General features: G+C 38.8%; 1 protein-coding gene across 14 annotated transcripts in view; it reads right to left on the bottom strand.

Annotated features, from left to right (window-relative positions):
• LOC129624595 (uncharacterized) overlaps positions 1 to 26,761 on the bottom strand; it is a 324,961-nt gene that overhangs the window by 216,734 nt on the left and 81,466 nt on the right. For 10 of the 14 annotated variants that reach the window (XR_008701016.1, XR_008701015.1, XR_008701047.1 and 7 more), the window contains one exon: positions 25,152 to 25,214. The exons of 1 other annotated variant lie outside the window; for it this stretch is intronic. Coding sequence is in view for 7 of the 13 variants with exons in the window: in XM_055542753.1 (XP_055398728.1) it covers positions 25,152 to 25,214 (63 nt within the window). In the remaining 6 variants the exon portion in view is untranslated. 3 more of the 14 variants (XR_008701024.1, XR_008701036.1, XR_008701025.1) reach the window with 2 other exon arrangements.

Raw genomic sequence — 26,761 nt, 5'->3', positions numbered from 1 at the left:
ACTCAGAGGCTAGAAGGGAGGCTATAGTATTCCTCCATCAAGGGGAGGTCCCGACATTACTACTCTTACAATGATTCTTTGGTAATAAACTCAAGGAAAATACCATCATCCTGAAGACAAAAATTAATGCGCAAGAGGTACACAGTAGAGACTGCATTCAAATCAAGGACTTCTGTTACCCTGTCTGCCAGATCAGTATCACCTGCGTCCAGTCCCTTTACAGCACTGGGGTGTTTGCTGTATGCTCAATTAAAGTCATACTCTGGTGGGAAAAACCAGATTTCCAAATGGTGATTTTATTGATTCAATAAAATTTAAGAAATTCTGCTTATGGAAAAACTCATTAACCAAAACTAATAAATACGAGTTTACCCTGCAGTCTGGTTCCTCTTTATTTGACAGAATTAAAAATCACTCTGGTACAACTTAGTTTATTTTTCACTTGTTAATTAAGCTTAATAGTTAAGTAATTTGCTTTCTGCTCTAAGCTTGCGAACCCTTCATTCTTTGCAGCACAACTGGCATTCTCCTGCTCTTAACTTTACAGAGCACAGTTACAAAGAAGTTTCACAGAGGTGAAGAGCATGGAGAAGAAAGGAGAAGTTTTACTTGGGCTGATGTAATGACTTACGGCTCAGACCAGCCTTGAGGGATAGTGTCAGATTGCACCACATGGCTAAGATTCTACAGCTTAATCTCAAGTGCAATGTCCACGTGAGGGACAATATTATTATTGAATCCATGTCCCAGCAAATTTCCACTTCTGTTCAACATCTTCTAAAAGAAATTGCGAAAAGCCAAAATTGTGCATGCATGGGACACAACCTTTCAATCAATTTTATCCTCTGGCACAAAGATTTTTCTTTGGGAGGCTCCTACTATACAAACGCTTGTTTGTTCCTTCTTAGTATAAAACATTATGTCAGCTTTTGGTAAAGCAGGAATTTGTTAAAAGTAACTTTGATGGACTATGAATATGTTATAATCTTTGGGAGAAAATGCAAATCTTGAGGGGCAGCACTGGAGTTGTCAAGATATTTTGTCACTCCTCAGTTTTCCCTTCAACCTCAGGATAGATGCCCCAACCTCAGGACAGATGCTCCAACCACATCCATTCTAGCCATATAAGTCATACTCCAACCAACCTAGAGTCTCCGGACCAGCCACTGCCCACTAAACGGTAGACCACTAATCAACTCATACTGCGTAAATCTTAAAATTTATTAGTTGTAGTAAGTCAGCTGGAGTTGTAGAATCTTTGAAATATATCATATGGTTTGATTTTATAGCATTCTATTATCCCCTTTCCTCCTCCTTAAGCTATATTGAATTAGGCAAAAGGATTTTTTTTTTTTTAAGGCAGGCAGGAACATTCAAGCTAGTTCAATTATACAGATAAAAGTAAATTATTGTTTTGTCTATGGATACAAATTGAGTAGTTCTACTGTAAAAAAAAAAAGTGAAAAGATACACTCCAATGTTCATGCTGGGCTGTGCTTAGTCTCTCGGTCGTGTCTGACTTTTTGTGACCCCCACAGACTACAGCCCACCAGGCTCCTCTACCCATGGGGATTCTCCAGGCAAGAATACTAGAGTGGGTTGCCATGCCCTCTTCCAGTGGATCTTCACAACCCAGGGATTGAACCCAGGCCTCTGGCACTGCAGGCAGTTTCTTTACTATCTGAGACACCAGGGAAGCCCAAAAATACTGGAGTGGGTATCCTATCCCTTCTCCAGGGGATCTTCCTGAACCAGGAATCAAACTGGGGTCTCCTGCATTGCAGGTGGATTCTTTACCAGCTGAACTACCAGGCAAGCCCCTAATGTTCATAGCAGCACTATTACAATAGCTAAGACACGAGAGCAGTCTAAATGTCCATCAACAGGTAAATAGATAAAGAAGACATGGTATAAATATATATGTGAACACACACATACACACACATATATACACATACATACATACATACACACAGTGAAATATTACTTAGCCATAAAAAGAATGAAACAATGCCATTCACAGCAACATGGATGAACCTAGAGATTATCATAGTAAGTGAAGTAAGTCAGACAAAGAAAGACAAATGTTATATGATACCATCTATATGTGAAATCTAGAAAACATGTTTATACAACAGAATCAGACTCACAGGCATAGAAAACAAACTTATGGTTACCAAAGAGGAAGGGGGGATGGATAAATTGGGAGTATGGGATTAACAGATGCACACTATTATAAATAATAAAGTACATAAGCAATAAGAATCCACTATATATCACAGGGAACTATATTCAATATCTTATAACAAGCTATAATGGAAAAGAACAGGAAAAATATAGAGAGATATGCATATATAACTGAATCCTTTGTTGTACACCTGAAACTAATATAATATTGTAAGTCAACTATATTTCAAAAGAAGAAAAAAGACACAAAAACAAACATAAAAGTGAAACGACAAGCCTGCACAAAATAGTTGCTGTTGTTGTTTAGTTGCTAAGTTGTGACTAACTCTTTTGTGACCCCATGGATAATGCCAAATCAGTTTGCGAAGTGGTTGTACCAACTTATGCTTCTACCAGCATTGTGTATGTGTTTCCATTGTTTTACACACTTGCCAATTTAGGTCTGATATCATTCATAATTTTAAACATGCAAACTCATTTGAAATATGCAAAAGCAGTGGGTGTTTCCACTTCTCTGTGAAGTTACTGAGATGAAGTCAAAGGGAAAATTTGTGAAGTATCTTGGCTCAGTCATCAGCTCACTTTTATCTGTCCTCATGTTCAGAGTGAATCTCACTTAGGTCTGTTGGGTAACCTCCCACTGTTGGGTAACCTCCAAATTCCTATCACCAGGTCTCTTTTGGTTCTCACTCAATTGCCTATTTGGGATCTCCTTTTGTATGTTTTTTTAAACAATAGCCAACATTTATTGATCACTAATGCCATGCAAGGGATGTTCAAACCACTTTGCCTATATTGACTCATCAACCCCACAGCAGCCTTAGGAGACAGATACATATATAGACAGATACATAGAAAGATTATTGTTCCATCTTAGAGATAGAGAAACTGAGGCAGAGAAAAGCTCAAAAAGTTTATGCAAAACCAACATATCTGTTTCAAGGCCATACTTGCATCCGTTTCTCTATACTGCCTTTCAATATTGAATGTTTATTTTTTTTTAATTTTATTTTATTTTTAAACTTTACATAATTGTATTAGTTTTGCCAAACATTAAAATGAATCCGCTAATGTGCATCTCCTTTACCTTCCCATTTCTATACTGGCCACCTGAAATTCATAGAAAAGCTAATAACTATAAATGGCTAGATTGACTCACATCAGCTCACATGAAAAACCTTCATTGTACATGTGTAGTTTTTATCTTTTTTGAAAAGGATTCGTTCTTCTCCCCCTACTACTGAGAGGTTTTACTCTTTAACCATTTTGATCTAAGTAACAAGTGCATTGATTTTAGAGTTTTTATATTTGCATAATTTCCTCTCAGTTGTTAATCTACTTAGTATTTGATTTGGAATCTTGAATTTTTACTTAACTTTAGACACCTGACTTACTATCACAAATTTTCCTTAAAACAAAAGTATAAATATGTGCTTAATACTCCATCACACAGATAAACTATAAATTACTTCTTTCATTTCTCTACTGTTAGGCACTTATATTATTTCTAGATAGATTATGTTGTTTAACACAATTAATAATTTATTTTTCTACTATGTTTATGCACATTGTTTTTGCTGGTGCATAGAAAAATTATTAAATGTTATTTATCTTATGCCAAGTCAGTTCACTAAACTTTTAAAATAATTATAGCTTCTACAAATAATAGTCAGTTGATTCTTTACTGTTTACAAGAGTGTACAAATAGTATATAATAAAAATAATGAATAGAAATAATATTTTTCCTTTCCTAAAACATAATTTTTATTTGTTCCTCATTCAAGTACATCCAAACTAACATTAAATGATAACATTTATCACTTCTTGAGCATGAAATAGTGCTAGGTGCCATCTTAATTGCCTCAGAAACATTATATATTATTTATTAGTTCATCATTTCATAGATTTTTCCTACTTTAAAAATATCTCCAATATTGTTTAGTATCTGATTAGCTATTGGTTTGAAATAGATATAGTTTATCATGCTAAGAAAAGTAAATTCAGTTTTTTAATTAATTTATTTATTTTAATTGGAGGCTAATTACTTATAATATTGTAGTGGTTTTTGCCATACACTGACATAAATCAGCCATAGGTGTACATGTGTTCCCCATCCTGAACCCCCCTCCCACCACCCTCCCTATCCCATCCCTCAGGGTCATCCCAGTGCACTGGCCCTGAGCATGCATCGAACCTGTCTCTGTCTCATGCATCGAACCTGGACTGGCAAGCTAGTTCACATATGGTAATATACATGTTTCAATGCTATTCTCTCAAATCATCCCACCCTCACCTTCTCCCACAGAGTCCAAAAGTCTATTCTTTACATCTGTGTCTCTTTCACTGTCTTGCATATAGGGTCATCATTACCATCTTTCTAAATTCCATATACATGCGTTAATATACTGTATTGGTGTTTTTCTTTCTGACTTACTTCACTCTGTATAATAGGCTCCAGTTTCACCCACCTCATTAGAACTGATTCAAACGCATTCTTTTTAATAGCTGAGTAATACTCCATTGTGCATATGTACCACAGCTTTTTTATCCATTCTCCTGTCGATGGACGTCTAGGTTGCTTCCATGTCCTGGCTATTATAAACAGTGCTGTGATGAACATTGGGGTACACGTGTCTCTTTCAATTCTGGTTTCCTTGGTGTGTATGCCCAGAAGTGCGATTGCTGGATTGTATGGCAGTTCTATTTCCAGTTTTTTAAGGAATCTCCACGCTGTTCTCCATAGTGGCTTTTATAATTTGCATTCCCACCAACAGTGTAAGAAGGTTCCCTTTTCTCCACATCCTCTCCAGCATTTATTGTTTGTAGACTTTTTGACAGCAGCCATTCTGACCAGCGTGAGATGATACCTTATTGTGGTTTTGATTTGCATTTCTCTGATAATAAGTGATGTTGAGTATCTTTTCATGTGTTTGTTAGTCATATGTATGTCTTCTTTGGAGAAATGTCTGTTTAGTTCTTTGGCCCATTTTTTGATTGGCATTTATTTTTCTGGAATTGAGCTGCATGAGCTACTTGTATATTTTTGAGATTAATTCTTTGTCAGTTGCTTCATGTGCTACTATTTTCTCCCGTTCTGAAGGCTGTCTTTTCACCTTGCTTATAGTTTCCTTCATTCTGCAAAAGCTTTGAAAGTAAATTCATTAAAATTTTTTTTTCACAGAAAAGTTCTAAGGCTAGTTCTATGAATTCCTATATATCCTCACCCCATTCCCCCTAATTTGGACAGTTACATAATCACAGTACATTTATCAAAACTAAGAAATTCATACTGGTATATACTATTAAATAAATTCAAATTTTAAATCTCCAGTTTTCTTACTAATTTGCTTTTTCTGCCATAGGATCCCATGTAGGGTACCGTATTGCACCTAGTCCTCTTGTCTCCTTCATTTCCTATAGTCTCTGACAGTTTCTCAGTCTCGTTTTTGATGAACCTGATAACTTTGAAGAGCTCTGGTCAAGTATTTTCATCAGTGCTCCTCAATTTGACATTCTCTGATATTTTTCTCATGATTAGAGTTATGGGCTTGGGGAAAGAATACCACAGACAAACCCACCTCTTATCACATCATATAAGTTAGTACATTCTATCAGTCTCACTTGTCTCTGGTGTTAACCTTGCTTAAGGTAGCATTTGCTAGGTTTCCCCATTGCAAAACTACTACTTCTTCCCTCTCCCATACTCTATTCACCAAGCCAGTCATTAAATCTAGCCTACCTTCACCTTCTGGAGGAGAAAATACTGATATATATTATTTAAAATTATTCTATAAGGAAGATTGGTCCCATTTCTTCCATTTCTTGATTCACAAAATATTGATTTCTATTAGTATGGACTCATAGATATTCACTTCATACTTTGGGTTAGATTCCAATTTGCATGCTGTGTGCTCAGTTGTATCCAACTTTCTGCAACCCCATGGACTGCAGCCTGCCAAGCTTCTCTGTCCATGGAATTTTTCAGGCAAGAATACTGGAATAGGTTGCCATTTCCTACTCCAGGGAATCTTCCTGACCCAGAGATAAAACCCACGTCTCCTACGTTGGCAGGCAGATTCTTTACCATTACGCTACCTGGGAAGCCATCAGTTCGGTTCAGTTCAGTCGCTCAGTCGTGTCTGACTCTTTGCGGCCCCATGAATCACAGCACGCCAGGCCTCCCTGTCCATCACCAACTCCCGGAGTTCACTCACACTCACGTCCATCGAGTCAGTGATGCCATCCAGCCATCTCATCCTCTGTTGTCTCCTTCTCCTCCTGCCCCCAATCCCTCCCAGCATCAGAGTCTTTTCCAATGAGTCAACTCTTCGCATGAGGTGGCCAAAGTACTGGAGTTTCAGCTTCAGCATCAGTCCTTCCAAAGAAATCCCAGGGCTGATCTCCTTCAGAATGGACTGGTTGGATCTCCTTGCAGTCCAAGGGACTCTCAAGAGTCTTCTCCAACGCCACAGTTCAAAAGCATCAATTCTTCAGTGCTCAGCCTTCTTCACAGTCCAACTCTCACATCCATACATGACCACAGGAAAAACCATAGCCTTGACTAGATGGACCTTTGTTGGCAAAGTTATGTCTCTGCTTTTGAATATGCTATCTAGGTTGGTCATAACTTTCCTTCCAAGGAGTAAGCATCTTTTAATTTCATGGCTGCAGTCACCATCTGCAGTGATTTTGGAGCCCCAAAAAATAAAGTCTGACACTGTTTCCACTTTTTCCCCATCTATTTCCCATGAAGTGATGGGACCGGATGCCATGATCTTTGTTTTCTGAATGTTGAGCTTTAAGCCAACTTTTTCACTCTCCACTTTCACTTTCATCAAGAGGCTTTTGAGTTCCTCTTCACTTTCTGCCATAAGAGTGGTGTCATCTGCATATCTGAGGTTATTGATATTTCTCCCGGCAATCTTGATTCCAGCTTGTGTTTCTTCCAGTCCAGCGTTTCTCATGATGTACTCTGCATATAAGTTAAATAAGCAGGGTGACAATATACAGCCTTGACAAATTCCTTTTCCTATTTGGAACCAGTCTTTTTTTCCATGTCCAGTTCTAACTGTTGCTTCCTGATGCATACAGATTTCTCAAGAGGCAGGGAAGCCTACAGTACTACATTATTTATCTTATTGCTAAAATTGTTTTCAAGTTTTGAGAGTTGGCTCCCAGTTGGCTTTCTCAGTTGACTCCAGTGTCCCTTGACATGCCCCAACATTTGTTGTTGTTCTGTTTCATTCATTCTTTTTGCCTCTTTGAATATTTCATTACTTTTTGGCATGGTTCTCCAAGCTTATCTTGTACTTTTACTGGTCCAGTCCTAGAAACAGCCATTTCCTAGAAGAGTCTTGGTTCTTTTTATTGGAGAATGGTATTTAAAAAACAAGATCTGAACACTCTATGTTGTGTTCTGTTTTGCTTTTAAAGTGCTATTTTGCATCCCAATGTTCATGGCACCATTATTTATAATAGAAAAGATATGGAAGCAACATAAGTGCCCATTAGTAGATGAATGGATGAAGATGTGGTATACATATACAATGGAATATTACCCAGCCATATAAAAGAATGAGATTTTGCCATTTGCAACAGCATGGATGGATCTGGAGGATGCTATGCTTAATGAAATAAATCAGATAGAGAAAGGCAAGTACTGTATGTTTTCACATATATGTGGAATCTAAAAATTTAAAACAAAGAATGTATATAAACAAAACAGAAACAGACTCACAGATGCAAAGAACAAACTAGTGGTTGCTGGAGAGGAATGGGAGGAGGGGCAAGATACATGAAAGAGGTTAAGAGATACAAATTACTAGGTATAAAAGAAATAAGTTACAAGGATATGATGTATATAGCACAAGGAATATAGCAGGTATTTTATAATAACTTCATATAAAGTATAATCTATAAAAATATTGAATCACTATGTTGTATACTTGAAACTATTACCATATTTTAAGTCAATTATACTTCAATGAGGGGGCTTCCCTGGTAGCTCAGACGGTAAAGCATCTGCCTACAATGCTGGTTTGATCCCTGGGTCAGGAAGATCCCCTGGAGAAGGAAATGGCAACCCACTCCAGTATTCATGCCTGGAAAATCCCATGGACCGAGGAGCCTGGTGGGCTACAGTTCATGGGGTCGTAAAGAGTTGAACACGACTGAGCGACTTCACTCACATACTTCAGTGAAAAAATTAAAGGTCTTGTTTTACTTAAAAAAAAATTGTAATATATACTTATAACATAAAATTTACCATCAAAACCATTCTTATGTGTACAGTTTAGTGACATTAAGTACATTTACATTGTGTGGTATGCTGTGCTTAGTCTCAGTTGTGTCCAATACTTTGTGACCCTGTGGACTGTAGCCTGCAAGGCTCCTCTGTCCATGGGATTATCCAGGCCAGAATACTGGAGTGGGCTGCCATTTCCTCCTCCAGGGGGATCTTCCCAACCCAGGGATCGAACCGTATCTCCTGTAGTTCTTACAGTTGGTAGGCAGTTTATTTACCACTGAGTCATCTAGGAAGCCCTACATTTACATTGTTATGCAACTTTAACCACCATCTATCCACAGAACTCTTTTCATTTCATTGCAAAAATGAGATTCTATGCCTACTAAACAATAACTCATTGTTTCCTCCCTCCCAACCTCTGGCAAGCACTCTTCTAAGTTCTGCCTCTATGAATTTTACTACTACAGGTACCTCGTTTAAGTGGAATCATACAGTATTCATCCTTTTTTAACTGACTTCTTTCACTTAATGTAATAGCCTCAAGGTTTATCCATGTTATAGCATGTGTCATAATTTCCTTCCTTTTCAAGGTTGAATAATATTCCACTATATATATATATGTATGTATATTATATATACATATACATATATATGTATGTGTGTGTATTTATATATATACCACATTGTGTGGACCCACTCATCTCTTGATAAGACACTTGTGTTGTTGGCAGTCCCTACGTATTGTGGATAATGCTGCTATAAACATGGTGTACAAATATCTCTTTGAGTCTCTGCTTTCAATTCTTTGGGTTATATACCTAGAAGTGGAATTGCTAGATCATATGGTAATTCTATAGACCTTTTTTTTTTTCGAGGAATCTCTATACTATGTTTTGGGCTTCCCTGGTGGCTCAGATGGTAAAGAACCTGCCTGCAATGTGGAAGACCTGGGTTTGATCCTGAAGTTGGGAAGATCCCTTGGAGAAGGGAATTGAAATCCAATCGAGTATTCTTGCCTGGAGAATCTCATGAACAGAGGAGCCTGGCAGGCTACAGTCCAGGGGGTAGCAAAGAGTCAGACATGACTGAGTGACTAACGCGCGCGCGCGCGCACGCGCACACACACACACACACACACACACACTATGTTTCAGAGCATGTGCATCATTTTACATTCACATCAATAAAGTCCAAGGGTTCCAATTTCCCTGCATTCTCCCCAACAACTCCCAAATCATACAATGGACAACACCAAGAGTGAGCCCTAACATTTGTACTTTAGGTGATGATGGTATGTCAATGTAGGTTCATCAATTTTAACAAATGCACCATTTGAGGTGGTGGTTGATAATGGGGGAAGCTATGCATGTGTAGGGGCCAAGGGTATGTGAAATAGCTCTGTACTTCTCTCTCAATTTTAATGCAAACCTAAAACTTCTCTAAAATGAAGCCTTTTAAAAAAAGATTTAAAAACATAAACATAATATTTCTCAGCATTTCTTTATGGCCACAGTGAGTCTGTTGAATGGGTTGAATTGAACCTATGGGAATGGGCCAACAACTGCATTTGGACAGTGTCATCTGAGAGAATTAATATACTCATTTTTAACAGCCTCAAATGAAACAGTATATTTGACTTCCTTCTAGAAATCTCTCATAGTAGTTAGTCCTTAGCTCTACCTGCAAATGAAACAGTAGACATTTGATATTCATTTATTAAATCTCTGGGATGCTATTTGCAGTGAAAATGCTATCCAAGCAATCACTAGCAGTATTTAATACAACTTTTTAAATAATTGGTATGAGAATAAGCTGACAACTTAGCAAAGAATGTTGAGAGGTGAACAAACTTTTTGGAACCATATTGCTTTTCTTTGACAGACTCAGAAAGGATAAACTTGTAAGGGGGAAAAAAAAAAAACACTTTTCAAATTGGCTGATTTAACAGCCTCTTCTCACTAGAGAAAAATCTCTTCAGTCTGATGAGGATAAAGCAATCTAAATGGAAATATTGGTTCCCACAGATTTCTATCGGCTTTGATGATAAAACCTTCTGCCTCATCTATTGCCTTTTGATCTAGCTGAGAAAGGATGCTGGGAGAGGCTTGGGCCAGGCTCCTTCAATGACCAGCTGCTGATACAGCTGTGGCTTGTTAAGGCCACAGGACAAGGAAAAGTTCCAGCATGTTTCCTGTTTTATCACATTCTTAAGTTAACATTATATTACTGAGAAAAGTGATATCCACACAGATGCATAAATATGGTATGTACTGAAGGCCAAACGGATGGTAAAAATGAGAATCCAGCTACATATTTCAAGAAATTATTAAGATGTAAAAGCTTATCAATAGCACCTTTATTCCAACGTAGCAATTTGAAACAAAGATCTGCTTTTAGATAGTTTACTTGTCTAAGATTGATGGGGAGAGAGTCCGAAGTCTCCGGAGAAACATACTTTCTGCTCTCAAGTATCCAGATGGATTTGCATCCTAGATCCAACCTCAGAGGCTTAAGGAATGCTGCTGAAGGCCTCCAGCTGATAGGGGGGATCTTAACTATGACTCTCCCTGCTTTCCATTAAGGAAATGAGAAGCAACTCACTTTTTACAACGTGTTAACTAAGCTTGGCTGAGCAGCCCAACTGAAAAATCAAACATGCCCAAACACTTCATGTTTATGAAAACAAACTCCATTAACGTGCCTGGCTTCCCTTTTCATAAAATTGCAGATGATTTACTGCATATCTTAGTGCAGTTCCAATTTTCCTGTAAAATACATGTTCTGTATTATGTTGGGCACATTTTAGGCGATCAATGTGTGATTGTTGAATTGAATCAGAATTGATTTGTTTTCCATGAAAATTATAATAGAGGATTTTATAGAACCAGTGACTATCCAACTGGCATAAAAGAGACTATTTATACAAGCTATGAGAGCTGGTATGTACTCCTAAAAGGAAGTTAAACATATTTTTTTAATACCACAGTGTTCACACTTCCAAAGTTGGACTTAAAAGGAAGAAGAACAAATTCTCTAACAACATGCTCCATCAAGTTGCATCTCATTACAACGAGTCATTCAGAGTCATTTAAGTGTCTCCAAACTCCTATATATCTGATTATTTAAATTATGCTAGTAAACACAATTCTAGAATTTTCTCATTAAAAACATTCTTTCCAGGATAATATCTACTCTCTCTTTGTCCATTAAAAAAAGATATTCATTAATAAAGCATTTTCTCCACATGGCCAAAGGCACCTTTCTGCTCTTTTCTAACTCTCTACCATTGTTCTAAAGAGGAGAATGGATCGAGAATAATGAGATCCACAACTGTCCAGTCACTTCTCTAGAGCTATGGTCTGTTCCCAAGAGGGATGTTTGCACCCAGGACAGGGCAAGTCGAGCCTTCAGACTGTGGACAAATTCCATTTGAATTGTTATTTAAATTTATTTTCATCTAAAGTTAAGAAGAAATAGATTAAATACAAATAGAAGTACATGTATAACTTATGAATAAATATATCCATATATATGTATATGGGGACTTCCCTGGTGGCTCAGATGGTAGAGTCTACCTGCAATACAGTAGGCACAGGAGAAGTGCCTGAGTCGGGAATGGCAACCCACTCCAGTATTCTTGTCTGGAGAATCTCATGGACAGAGAAGCCTGGTGGGCTACAGTCCATGGGGTCACAAAAAGATGGACACAACTGAGTGACTAAGCATGCACACGCACACATATTTGGCAGGTTAAAATAAATTATGTTCCTCTATAGCCATGTAAAGTGATACAGTTCCTTGAATTTTTAGTTCAGTTAAGTAAATAAAACTAAACTTTACTGATTTGTCACTTGCACACTCTAGGTCTTGAAATCAATTTAAAACACTGTTTTACCCTCAGTGCCAAAAGCCACGTGGAAGGGCTAATTGTACAATACACTTTCAGTCCTAAAGACTATTGGTTTTTGAGAATCAGAATCTAGAAGAGTTTTCAATTAAGGGTAGTCAAGCTAAAATTATAATCATATGGTCTTCAAATATTTATGGAGCACTTAGTATGATCCACTGAAGACAAAAAAGTTAATAAATATTACTTAGTATTTCCTTCTCTCAAGCATTAGGTAATGAGATCAAGTGATGAACAAAGTAGAATTGGTGATTCCTATCTTTATGGAGTTTAGAGGCTAGTGGCAAAAAGACGCAAACTGAAATAAAATGAAGAAAGTTTTAAGCAAGATATGAACAAAGCCTTGTAGATAGTTTCTCCATGATTACCCCTCTCTGCTCCTTCTTTCAGATTTCCACTGCTTTGGCCTCTTTGGCTACTCCTCAGCCCCCTCTGTATGTATTTTACCTGACCATTGTCATTTAGGTGACAACGGATGATAATGAGTTTAATTTGATTGAAAAAGGCCCTGATGCTGGGAAAGATTAAAGACAGAAGGAGAATAGGGCCGGAGAGGATGAGATGGTTGGATGGCATCACCGATTCAATGGACATGAACTTGGGCAAACTCCGGGAGATGGTGAGGGACAGGGAAGCCTGGTGTGCTGCAGTCCATGGTGTCATGAAGAGTCTAACACAACTTAGTGACTGAACAACAACAGTTTGATTAATCCTGGCCTTTCTGAGGTTCCCTGGAAATATAACAGGGTAACTCAACAGAAATGAGATATCCACAGAAAACCTGAAGAAGGGAAGGAAGCCAGGGGCAGGAACTGGGAAAGTCAGAGTAGGCAAGAGGTGAAGGATTTTTATGAGATAGGCTTCTGAGAGAAACAAAAATAATTTCACAGAGAGCAGCAAGCTCTGAAAGTCGCAGGTAGGAAACCCTGTGGGTCCCACTCCTGTTGGATATTTCCTTTCTCTTGAATGATTCTTAAATCATTCAAAGTAATTGTCTTTTATTTATTTTAATTTTATTTTCATTTATTTTTGACCATGCTGGGTCTTCATTGCTGCACACGGGGTTTCTCTAGTCATGGTGAGCAGGCCTACTCTCTGTTGCGATGTATGGGCTTCTCATTCCAGTGACTTCTCTTCTTGTGGAGCCTCAGCTCTAGGTGCATGGGCTTAGGTACCCTGAGGCTTGTGCGATTGTCCAGGTCCAGGGATAGAACCCATGTCCCCTGCATTGGCAAGTGGATTCCTAATCACTGGACCATGAAGGAAGTCCGTAATAATCATTTTAAACTCATGGATTCTCTTAGATTAGAAGTCTCTTTGGATGGTCATGGCAACTTCCTTCCGATTTTTTAAGCTCAGCTTCTTTCCAATTAGCACAAGGCTCAATACAAAGCGAGAAGTTAGTCCTTCCAGAAGCAGTTATTGGATGGTACCTCAAACAAGGCCAGTGACAGTCATGTGGGGGACACAGAGGTGTATGTAAAAAGCAGTAACATGCCATTTTGACTGAACAAGAGAGGACTCACTTATCTCCCTCTTACAAATGCTCAGAAATGCTGTGAGCATTGGGTATTTGAAAAATTACTTTGAGAGATTGCTTTCAGCCACCAGGCAGCACCAACAAATATATCGTGTCAATATAATATTATTAGATTTCCATCGCATATCTTCAGTCACAGCCTTGTCTGTGTTACACACTATCCTTTGCAAAGCCTTCAGGAGACTCTATGGTGGGTAGTGATTTAGGAAGAGATGCGAAGAGTTGCCCATTTCTCAGACATGTGGGTGCACTTTGTGGGAATGGTGATGATCATAATCACGACGATAATGATAAGGTTCCCAGCTGTCGGCTGAAATTCCTTTCTGGGAAACAGCTGGAGATTCATTCTCTAAGGAGCGCATCTGGCTTGATTTGCCAGCACTCAAATCCCATTGATCTGGTTCGGTTCCAGCCCTCTGTACTCACAGTTCAAAGAGCAGGGAGGCCTGTAAAGAAATTACTGCCATATTGTTCAATCGGCCACAGTGAGCCATATATACGATTATAATTAGGAACACATTAAGGGAAGCAGCTCCGTGGAGATAAGCTACTTGACTGCATACGCTTTTTGATGAGGGCTTAGCGCCAATCCGAGAAGAAAAAGATTAAATGTTTGTTACCAATCCTTTTGAACTTGTGGCAGAACATGTGGTAAAGTATTTTTGATTCAAATTAAAAGCATCCTAGGATAAAAATAACCCTGTTCTCCCAGGCCTTTCCAAGTGAAACCATTTGGAGGCTGATTTATTATAGAGCCCTTAACCCCCTTTCCACCCGCATGATTAACGTAAGCATTTCTGAATCCCATGTAAGCCTGGACAGGTATTTGTCTTGTTACACATCTGTGGAACAAATGGCAATACAAATTAGACACTCAACAGATGTAAGTTTTCAAAGGCTGGGCAAATTTAATTTGACTGTGCATGTAAATAAAAAGTTCACTGAGCACTGAGGTCAGGGATGTGGGTTACAGGTAGAGAGGGTGATTGCTTCAAATGTCACCCAGAGGCCAGCCATTCAGAAACTCTGAAGAAGGGGCTTCCTAAACCAAGCAGGCAAAACACAGACTGCTATGGCAGCCCCAGTGAGCCAAGTGTGGGGAAGGCTGAAAAAGAAAAGATGGGGTTTGAACCACGTCATCAAGAAAGGCTTTCCATGGTCATTGGGAAGAAAAAAAAAAAAAAAAGGCCAGATGACCATGTCAGATATTCTAAGCTTCCATGTTGAGAGAAGCATGGTTTAGTGGTTTCCTCTGGGCATGGAGAACAAAAAGTTTGTTCCAGATTCAGCCTGTTACTTCCTCTGTGGCCCTGGGCAACTCTCTTAACCTCTCTGTGCCTGTTAATTTGCAAAACTGGGATACTGGTTTTTAACCCACCGCCAGGAATCTAAGGTTCCTGAATATTCTTCGGAAGTGACTGCTGACCCATTGAAAAGAACACTACATATTTTTTACAAGTTGGAAAAGTTTGTAAATGCATGACATTATTTTTCAAAAGAATACTTTAGCTTAAGTTGGTTTTAATTCTATTATGTGTTATTTTAATTTCCATAAACAGCAAGGTCTCTAGAGGTAAAGGAAAAAACAATACAATATTTTCTCACATCCTCTCACCCAACTTCCATCCCACCCAACACACACACATATACACACCACACAATTTCCTCTTCCCATTGTGAATTCTGAAGACTTTTCCCTGTATAATTTCCTCCCTGATAATGTAGTCAATAGCAGTAGTGCTAAACTTCTAAAAGCAGTGCAAATCAATAGGTAATTCCACAAGTGCTTTTTGGTACTTAAATTATCAAACTGTCAATATGCCCATATTCTATTATCTAAAGTAGGCTTCTCCAAGTTCCCAAGAATGTTCATAGGTGTTTAATGTCCAGAGCTCTTTGATCATATCATTTCAGAACATATTTGATTAAATCCAGTAACGTGACTTGCTTGAATATGATAATATATGTTGTGAAATTCTAAGAGAGGAAAATGTCATGTTTTCCTAACTTTTTTGGATCCTCTTACCACTGAATTCTCTCAGACTTCTTATTCTGAGAAAACAATTGGGGAAATACTCATCTAAAGGGTTTTGTTAGACTTTTGCTGTTTGAGAAAGGTGAATGAATGTGTGGCTTTTTAAACAACAGGAAAGTTATGTCCCATCCATATAAGACTGATGGAGAATGAGAATTTCCCTTTAGAAAGGACATTAAGATAAATGGACAGGTTTTCTTTCATGCTCTTACTTCCACCAAGAAGATAGTGTTGCTATTACAGTAGACCTGAGTTATGGTTGTTGTTCAGCCACTCAGTTGTGTCTGACTATGACCCCATGGACTGCAGCAAGCCAGACTTCTCTGTCCTTCACTATCTCCTGGAGCTTGCTCAAACTCATGTCCAGTTAGTTGAATTTGCAAGAAAGGAACCTCCAACGTGGAAGGAAGACTACAAAGGTATTCTTGGATTTTTTTTTTCTGTTATGATCCCTTTATTATTAAATGGTATCTTCTTTTATTTCTTTATTTGTTATTTAAGTATAGTTGAATTACAATGTGTGTCAATTACTGCTATATAGCAAAGCAACTCAGGTATGTATAAAAAGACCCTGATGCTGGGAGGGCTTGGGGGCAGGAAGAGAAGGGGACGACAGAGGATGAGATGGCTGGACGGCATCACCGACTCGATGGACATGAGTTTGAGTGAACTCTGGGAGTTGGTGATGGACAGGAAGGCCTAGCATGCTGCGATTCATGGGGTTGCCAAGAGTCGGAAATGACTGAGCGACCGAACTGAACTGATACATATTTTATTTCATATTCTTTTCCATCATAGTTTATCCCAGGATATTGAATATTGTTCCTGTGCTATACAGCAGGACCTTGTTTATCCACCCTAGATACACCAATTTGCATCTGCTAATCCCAAACTCATTCTAACTCTCTCTCATCCCTCTCCATTTTGGCAACTACCAATCTATTCTCTATGTTTCTGATCCTGTTTCTATTCATTTGTGCCATATTTCAGATTCCACCTATAAGTTATATCATACGGTATTTGCTTTTTTCTTTCTGATTTACTTCATTTACTATGATAATCTCTGGTTGCATCCATGTTTCTTCAAATGGGATTATTTCATTCTTTTTTATAGTTGAGTAGTATTCCGTTGTATACATGTAACACATCTTCATCCATTCATCTGCCTACGGACATTGAGGCTGTTTCCATGTCTTGGCTATTGTGAATAATGCTGCTATGAACATACAGGTGCGTGTATTTTTTAAAATAGATGCCCAGGAGTGAGAGTGCAGGCACTTATGGTAACTCTGTTTTTAGTTTTCTATATACTTGAATTTTTGACTGCAGGGCCTATCCCCCATTGTTCAAGAGTCAACTGTACTCTTTTGCTTTGTTTGCTTTGGTTCTTCACCATAGGAATAATAATAATAAATGTATTTGAAGCACCCTAACTCTATTATAAATGAGTGCCAGTTACTAGAAAGTCAGACAAACCAAACCTGTACTTGATAATAGTTTTATAAATAAATATATTATGTTGAAATAATCCTTATTTTTCTTTGAAATGCCAATTAGTCAGGAAACTCTTGCTGCTTTATAGCCATTAGTCAAGGAAAGTGAGACTTATGACTCCATAGCCATGTGAGAATAACTCACTGCCTCACTCTTAAGTGGCAAAGTGAAAAGGGAGCCAGGGACATCTTTCAGGTCAAAGCAGAATAAATGAAAATGAAAATCCATTAACAACTTTTACAACCGATAGTTAGGTAACCACAGTGCCCTTCCTGTGAGTATGTTTACATCATGTGTTTTTCAGGTCTGGCTTCCCAGTTAAGCTCTGAGTTCCTTGAGGTCAGAGACGGCATCTTATTTGCAACCTTTTTCCTGGAATATTCCATAGTGTCTGAGTCACAGTAGGCACCTGTCACACATTTACTCAACTGAACTGACATTAAATGATTTGGAACAAAAATATTTATAAAAATATCTCCTATAATACATAGAGTACAGAGGTTGAACCATATTTTCAAACTGAAGTAGATAAATTTTATATTTCCCTAGGTATTTCTAGGCAGAATATACAGCTCATTTGTGGCTAAAAAAGATGACATAAAAGCATAAAGACCTCATAATATCTATTCTGGGTCATAGCAACCTTGATCAAATGCAATGTTTATCTACATGATTTTTTTTTACATTTCTTTAAACTTTTTATTTTGTATTGGGATATAGCCAATTAATAACATTGTGATAGATTTGGGTGAAGAGTGAAGGGATTCAGCCATACATATACATGTATCTATTCTCCCCCAAACTCCCCTCCCACCCAGGCTACCACATAACACTGGACAGACCTTCATGTGCTCTACAGTAGGTATTCATTCATTCATTATTCATTTTAAATATAGCAGTGTCACTTATTTTAATGACATGAGGAACTTTACTAATATCCCAAGTAAATGTCACTCTTTGATTATAACCTAAGGAGGTGTTTTGAATCTTGATTTTTCTACCTGTCATGGAATTACTCCTCACTACTCTTTTTCACCCAGGTATGTGATAACTCTGTCAATGTTATTGTCAAGACTTTGATAAAAATTTTAAGTCCATGGCCAAGAGAAGAATTCAATAGTATGAAAACAAGTTCATTTAACTGATTGACAGCATAAAGAAGGCTGAGTGCTGAACAATTGATGCTTTCAAATTATGATGTTGGAGAAGACTCTTGAGGGCCCCTTGGACTGCAAGGAGGTCAAACCAGTCAATCCTAAAGGAAATTAATCCTGAATAGTCATTGGAATGACTGATGCTGAAGCTGAAGCTCAATACCTTGGCCACCTGTTACGAAGATCTGACTCACTGGAAAAAACTCTGAGATTGGGAAAGGTTGAGGGCAAGAGGAGAAGTGAGCGACAAAGGATGAGGTGGTGGGATGGCATTACTGACTCAATGGACATAATCTGATCAAACTTCAGAAGATGGTGAAGGACAGGGAACCCTGGCATGCTGCAGTTCATGGGATCACAAAGAGCTAGATATGACTTAGCAACTAAATAACAACAATCAACAGCATTGGAATGTGGGCTTTTTGTTGGCAGTTATGTTCTTATCTAGCCTGCCTTTCTTTGATATATGCAAGGATATTCCAAAACTCTGTCAAACCTTTGCTGACAAAGATATATTTGAGTCCACTGTTATTGTAAATTTGTTACTATGACACCAGTCTCAGAGCTGACACCAACTGCACAATTGAGCTAAAACGATCATAAAAATTGACGTGGTCAAAACTCATGAACAGAAAGATCAATGCTGGTCACCTCATGTCTAGCACAACACATATCTTTACACTCCTGTCTTGGCTGATAATAATATAGTCACTGCTATTGTGCTCACAGTCATGAAATGTGTGGCCAGTGACGTGGCTCCCTTACACTCCTTTGTCCTTGGGCTGTTTATGATGTGAATCCTATACTTTACATTTGTGGGTTGTAATGCATTCATTTTCCTCTGACTGTCAGGTAATTGCCTTTAATTGAAGGCTTTTGGATTTTGAGAACAGCCCCTTGAATTATTTTACTATTTATTACAATCTACACCACAAACTCCAGGAGTTACCATCAGGCAGATTGTGGTGCCAGATTATGAATTAAAGGATACATTTTCTATCAGTTTTAAGAAGATTAAAAAAACACACACAATTCATCAGAGAATTAAGTGAAAGAATGCCAGTACATATGAGAATTTAATAAAGACAAAGTAGTAGTTTAATTCATTGGGGAAAGAATGGGTTATTTAATCAATGACAATGATACAGAGAAAGAAAATCAGTCTTGTAGCATTTAGTTCAGATGGAGTGAAGACAATAGTAAATAATACATTGATAAAAAATATTTGAAGAAGATTTAGAATACCTTGTGCAATTTTAAGCAACACAGGAAACAGAAGATATTAGAGTCAAAGGACCAACTTAGAATAGGAAAAATTAGCTTTCAGTTAAATAATAAGGGGCAAATACATAATGTTCATTATGATAGATATATAGATAAACAAGTGATAGATAGGTGCATGATCAGTCTCCCAGTTATGTCTGACTCTTTGTAACCCCAAGGACTGTAGCCCATCAGGCTCCTCTGCCCATGGGATTTTCCAGGCAAGAATACTGGAGAAGGTGGCCATTTCTGTCTCCATGTGATGGTCCCGACCCAGGGATCAAACCCACATCTCCTGAGTCTCCCGCATTGGCAGGTGGTTTCTTTACCATTGAGCCACCTGGGAAGCCCCATAGATAGGTAGATATTACCAATAAAAGAAAAAAAGAACTACTGAGTTATAGGAATGGGATAATTGTAGGCAGCTCATGGAAGAGCAAATTCAAATGACAACTGTGTGAAAGGATGCTCAATTTCACTAGCATTCAGGGAAGGGAAACTTAATGGGAAAATAATGTATTACTTTATCAATTTGCCCTCAAACTAGCCAAAGTTATGAACAAGAATACTTGTTACAGATTTGGATAAAAGGAAATAATACAATTTGAATAAAAAGTGAACACACACACACACACACAGTGTTGGAAAGATGAAGGGCTGCAGTCTCTTTTAGAAAGCAATGTGGCAAAATCTATTATATTAATTATACTCTTCAATACAAAATTCTGTCTGGTCATCCTATAGAAAAAAATATATACACTATATAAGTATCTCAGGCAACATTGTTTGAATATATTTCACTTAGAATTGTTTCAAGTAGTAAAAAAAAAGACTAAGTGGAAACAAATGAAAGTCTGCTTATAAATGAGTGATTGAATCCACGTGGCATAACTCTATCATGGAATATTATGTAGCCACTAGAGATAAGAAAATAGAAGTAGACCATTTGATACAGTAGAAGTATTTTCATGTGTTATTGGTAATTTAGCAAGTAAAACTCAGAAAGTTTCTGATACAATCTCTTAATAAAAATGATTTAAAAATCCCCATTATTCATGTGCATATAGGTATGTGTGTGTGTATATATGTGTGTGTGTATTATGTATATATTTACATGTGCATGTATGTATATCTGTGTATTTTTTGCAATTACATGGATGTGGTCAAATATATAAAAGATGAATGAATATGTGGTTTTTATGGGCCACTGGATGTGGGGGGAAAATGTGAGAAAAGAGAAAAGGGATCACAAGTAGAAAAGTATAAAGAAAATAGTTCTGTACTATAAACCTCTAGCTTACATATAGCTATACGTGTGTGTGTGTGTGTGTTTATACATTATGCAAAATAATACATGGGTATTTGTGGGTTTGAGTGAAAAAGCGGTGTGTGAACAAGTCAAAATTCTACTTCTAACAGGTTGAAACTACTCAAATGACAAATCAGGGACTTCCCTGATGGTCTAGTAGCTGAGGCTCCATGCTCTCAATGCAGGGGGCCCGGGGTTCAACCCCTGGTTGGGGAACTAGATCTCACATCCCACAGCTAAGAGTGCGCATGCCACAATTAACAACTAAAAGACCCCAATGCAGCAACAATTAATAAGACCTGGCACAGTCAAACAAATAATTTTTTTTAATTACAAATGAAGTTAAACAATTTCTGACACTAGCAGTACACGTGTCAGCTCTCCTCATTCACTACTTCAGAGACCACCAAACGCTTTCCCATCTCACGTAAAACTCACAACCTTGCCTAAGGATGAAAAACAGGGAGCAAAACTCACTGTCATTATGTGCAACTTGTATCTAATTTTGCAAATTTAGTTTAAGAAACTGATACGCTTTCAGGTCAGATTTTAAAGTCCAAATGTTTAAATTATAAACTTGTCTTCAAAATTCCCTGCCATCTCATAAGGTCATAAAATCTAAATGATGGTAAAGGCCAACCATGGAAAAGAATGCTTAGAGGCAAAAGGCTGTGCTGAGAATTTCAGCATTCTACCCATGAAGCTGCAGGCACTAACATTCTGGTAGAAAAAGACCCAGCTGAGCTGGGAATGAAGACACAGCTTCTTATCTTGGCTTTGCTGAGAACTTGCAATGTGACTCTAGGTAAATCACTTCACCTTTCTGAGCTCCTGATTCTCTTGTAGGTAATTATCCCGGCCTTATCTCCTTCATTGTTTCCAAAAGAAAATGAGATAGATGATTTGTGTAAAAGTACTTTGAATGGTAAAACGTGGCATATTATTATTTAAACAAGGCATTATCCTCCCAAACCTACTTAGAAGGGGGTTGTAAATGAAATACTGCAAATTAATATGATCCTGGGCTTTGGAGAATTTGGCTCCTCGGGGCTCCATTACAGTCTTGGCTCTTTTTCAGCGCAGCATATATTATGTCCTCCAAACAAGTCTTCAGTACCCCCTTGGAAGACTGAGAGGCGAGCGTGAGTCTGCTTAGTGCCCCTCAAATAGGTACCACTGAAGAGAAAGAAGAGCGTTGAAGAAAACACTGAACAGGTTCTGCCTGCCAAGTCTGTGCTCGAGTTGCAGTTTCTCACGTGCACGGGTGTTGAGAACAAAGGAAGCATGTCTGTAAACCCAAGTCTAGGCTGGAATTTCCATACCCTGTGGGTATTTTTCCGAGTTACTATAATAGATGCATGTCCGTGCGTAAGTGTGAATATACACAAACATGACAGTATACAAGCAGATGGCTTTGCCACGTTACACACCCAATTCATGAAAAGCTATCGGTTCCGCAAACCTTATTTGCTATTGTAATTGGGTCCTTTTGCCCGTTTGTTTTGTGTGTTTTTGACCCTGGTCATTCACCCATTCTGTAGCCTTCTAGGTATTCAGAAAGCACTTTTACTCCCCCACAACTCTAGGCATAGATCAGAAATAATTATTTTCCTATTTACAAATCTCAGAAACGCCTGAACCATTTGTTATTGTTGTTTTTAAATATGAGAGCTTTGGAATAAGGCAAGACTTGGAAAGATTTGATCATAGAATTTTCTCACTCTGGGGACTCTAACTCAATCTAGGATGTCTCACCGGCATTATATTAAAAGCACCAAATCTACTCATTACCTATGAGGTTTCAGAGGATGTGTGATCCCTAGAACAAGGTTCCTTTGTGCGTCCTGATGAACCTTGGGTCTGACTCTCCCCACAAGCCCATAAAGGTGAGAGCAAATCACTCTGCCAAGCACACACTAAAAAAAAGCCTCATTCCTGATTGCCAGAGCCCTCAGGCTGTCACTGTTCACCCATTCAGGGATCCTGGAGGCCCTTATCACCGCCAAGAAAGAGTTTTTCCTCCACACAACAGCTTGGTGGGGAAGGGTCAACCTGGGGTCTGAGAGATTCGCACTGACATCCCAGATCAAACACTTATGTGACTTTGGGCAAGTTTCTTAAGGTCTCTGATCCTGTGTCTTCAGCTGTCAAATGAACATAATACAGCAAGTCCCCTACATACAAAAGGTTTCCCCAGTGGCTCAGTGGTGAAGACTCCATCTGCTGACCCAGGAGACACAGGTTCAATCCCTGGGTCGGGAAGATCCCCTGGAGGAGAGCATGGCTTCCCACTCCAGTATCCTTGCCTGAAAAATCCCATGGACAGAGGAACCTGGTGGGCTACATTCCAAAGGGTGGCAAAGAGTCAGACACAACTGAGCGAATACAAAACACACGTACGCCTTCAATATGAACCTTCAAGTTGAGAACTTTCAAAGAGGCGAACGTGTGTTCAAATATCCAATCCTGTAAGCTCATTCGTGTCTGGCACACTGTCATGTGCTTGCATCCTCTCCAGGTGGCTGTGGCTTTGTGTACTTTACTGCACCCTCCTGCACAGAGGATAGCAGTAGAGTCTCTTTATTTCAAGCCCCAGTGATGGAGCTGGTACTACTGTACTTTTCAAGGTACTGTACTATAAGATGAAAATCATTTTCTTTATTTTTTTTGTGCTTGCTTTTCAAGGTATTATTTGTGTGAAAGGTACTGTATTACAAACCTATTACAGTACCTTACTATATAGCCAATTGTTTTAGTTGGGTACCTAGGTTAACTTCGTTGGGCTTACAAATATGCTCTTAGAACAAAACTCATTCTTAGGTAAGGGACTTTGTGTGTGTGTGTGTGTGTATGTGTGTGTGTGTGCGCGTGTGTGTGTATGTGTGTGTGTGTGTGTGCGTGTGTGTGTGTGTTAGTTGCTCAGTCATGTCTGACTCCTTTTGACTGCATGGACTGTAGCCTGCCATGCTCCTCTATCCATGGAATTCTCCAGGTAAGAATAGTGAGTGGGTTGCCATGCCCTTCTCAGGGGATCTTCCCAACCCAGATTTTGAACCCAGGTCTCCCGCATTGCAGGCAGATTCTTTGCCATTTGAGCTACCTGAAAGGATGGTGGTGAGGATGAAATGAGATGATGCTTGTGAAGGGCTTAGGATAATACCAGCAACATAAATGAGTACTCAACCCATGGCAGCCAGTAGTTATAGTAAAACATCAGCCATCACAGCCCTCCTCACTACAGCTGCAGTAGGAAAAGTACTCAGTTACCGAGGGGCCTAACCCCTTTAAAAAGAAAAAAACGTACAGTCTCTAAACTTAAAGGGAGACAAGCCATGCACATCAATTAGTAAGAGTGAAACTACGCAGATGGTTTTCCTGTCCATAAATCACTAGTCAAGCTACATAAAATGTGTCCAAGGAAACAAGGAAGAGGGAATCCGCACTCTCTGGGGTGACTCCTGAGCAGCTCCATGCACAGGAAGAAAGAAAAAATAAAAGTACATTTGGAGCATGTTCATACCTAGTTTCAGACGTAGGTACATGACAATACAAACCGCTGTAGATCGTACGTGTACCGAAAATTATCAACTCTAGGTGTGAGGCACCAGTCTCCCCACGCTTGGCATGACAGTGTGGGCACAACAGTGTCTTTGGTTTCCCAGCTTATCTTTTACAGAACAAATCAAGCTGATCTGTGTGGATCCTGTGGTTGCAGCGGCAGCACAGCTGGATGGGCACAGCTTGGGGCGGGAGAAGCTGTGATTTGTAGCAGCTGCCAATTTCCATAGTGTAAACACTCCCATCATGAGACCTCACTGAGAGCAAAACTGAGAAGCCCATACATACAGCCAGGACAAGCCGGCTCCACTGCACCGCCGTGTAAACGGACCCAGCATTGAGGGAGCCTTTAGCTCTCTAGATCTCTCTCATCACTTCTGCTCTATAATTACTGGATTCTGTTTCTCTGTTCAGTCTGAATTATTTCCATTCCCTTTATTTTTCCCACTGATCTTACCTTCTTGTCCTTGGTCCTTCCTATTGTTCCTCTATGAATCTTGAGGAACCTGCATCCCTCTGACTGTGAGGATAAAGAAAAATACACAGCAATGAGTCATTTAGGGACATACAGACCTGGGTTTATAAGAATACTGTTACAAAATAAGCTTATTTTAATCAAGAGTCACTGTAATATGCGTCCAGAGTGAACTGCTGATATTCAAGCCCAGGTCCTCACAGCTGCACATATGGTCTATTTTCAATATGCATTAATGTGGTTTATCACCTTCTCTCTCCACCCGATCCGGTCTGCGCATTGCTGCCAAAAATAGCTTCCTGAAATAATACTTGGATCACATTTCCCATTCAAAAGTTCCAGTGGTTTCTCCATCCCTCTAGGAAAAAGACCAAACTCTTAGCTCACAAGGCCTTTCAGAGCCAGAACTCCAATGGCTTCAGTTGCTCACATCTCTCTTTACCCCAACCTACTTGCCATCCTTTTCTGCACTTGAACTCCAGTGTTTGTTTATGTAGGGAGTGTTTCAATTTACCTTTGCCTCCTAAATCATATTCTTTCTTCATTCCAACATCAAATCCTCCAATTTCTGCAACTCTCTTCTGAGTACTCTCTGCAATTTGATCTTTCCTCCTCTGACCTTATTCAAGTGTCTTGTCCTTACTTCCCAAATGGCTCTTAATTCACACTGCTTGGTATTGAAGCTATTTTTTTGCATAATCTCTAAAAATGAATTACTAACATGAACAGCATAGAACCATGTCTTTGACTGTTCCCCAGCACTCCCCAGGAGAACTCTATGTGATGATGTAGATGTTTTTATTCACACTGTCCAATATGGTAGCTACTAGCCATAGGTGGCTACCAAGCACATGGAAAGTGGCCAGAGAGACTGAGGAACTGAACTTTATTTATTTCAATTCATTGAAATAGTCACAGTGACTGGTAGCTCCATTTTGGACTGCATGGCTAGACCCTCTACAAGATACAGCACAAGTGTCTACTACTTTGCAGTTATTCAACCACTATTTGTTGACAGAATCAGTGAAATTTCCTAATATCATAACATAACCCTAGTTTCTCTCTCTCTTTTTTTTTTACAGACTGTGGCCTTGTCCCTATCACCCAAAACCTTCCTGGTGACCTTGTTGGCAACAGTCGTTGGATGGGATTTAAATGTTCACTAGAACACAGTCTGCTTCCAGCCTGTGGAACCATTCAGAGAGGAGGGCTGAGTTGGCCAAGAATGAAGCATTTGAAAGCCAGCTGTTTTCTCCCCAGGGCCACCTCCACTCTCAAGGGCCAGTGTGCCAAACTCTGTGTGTCTTAAAGTCTACACTGAGACCTTAAGAAATTGTCCCACCACTTTGGGTCAGTTTTGACATGCTGTTTAAACTCAGTAAAAGTCTACATTTCAATTTCTCATAGCTGAAACATAGTTAACTCTGGGTAAAACATACACACACACACACACACACACACATGCAGTTGCTTAATAGGCAGCAAATATTCTGGTGCATTTTTATGCATTCGCTTGCACAGATGGGACAATAATTCATTCATAATTTAAAGATTTTTAAAATAATGCAAATACTCTGTTTCAGCAATGTTGA

The sequence above is a fragment of the Bubalus kerabau genome, chromosome 12 (assembly GCF_029407905.1).
Source record: "Bubalus kerabau isolate K-KA32 ecotype Philippines breed swamp buffalo chromosome 12, PCC_UOA_SB_1v2, whole genome shotgun sequence".
Taxonomy (NCBI): Eukaryota; Metazoa; Chordata; class Mammalia; order Artiodactyla; family Bovidae; genus Bubalus; species Bubalus kerabau.
This window is presented reverse-complemented; position numbering and strand designations above follow the sequence as displayed.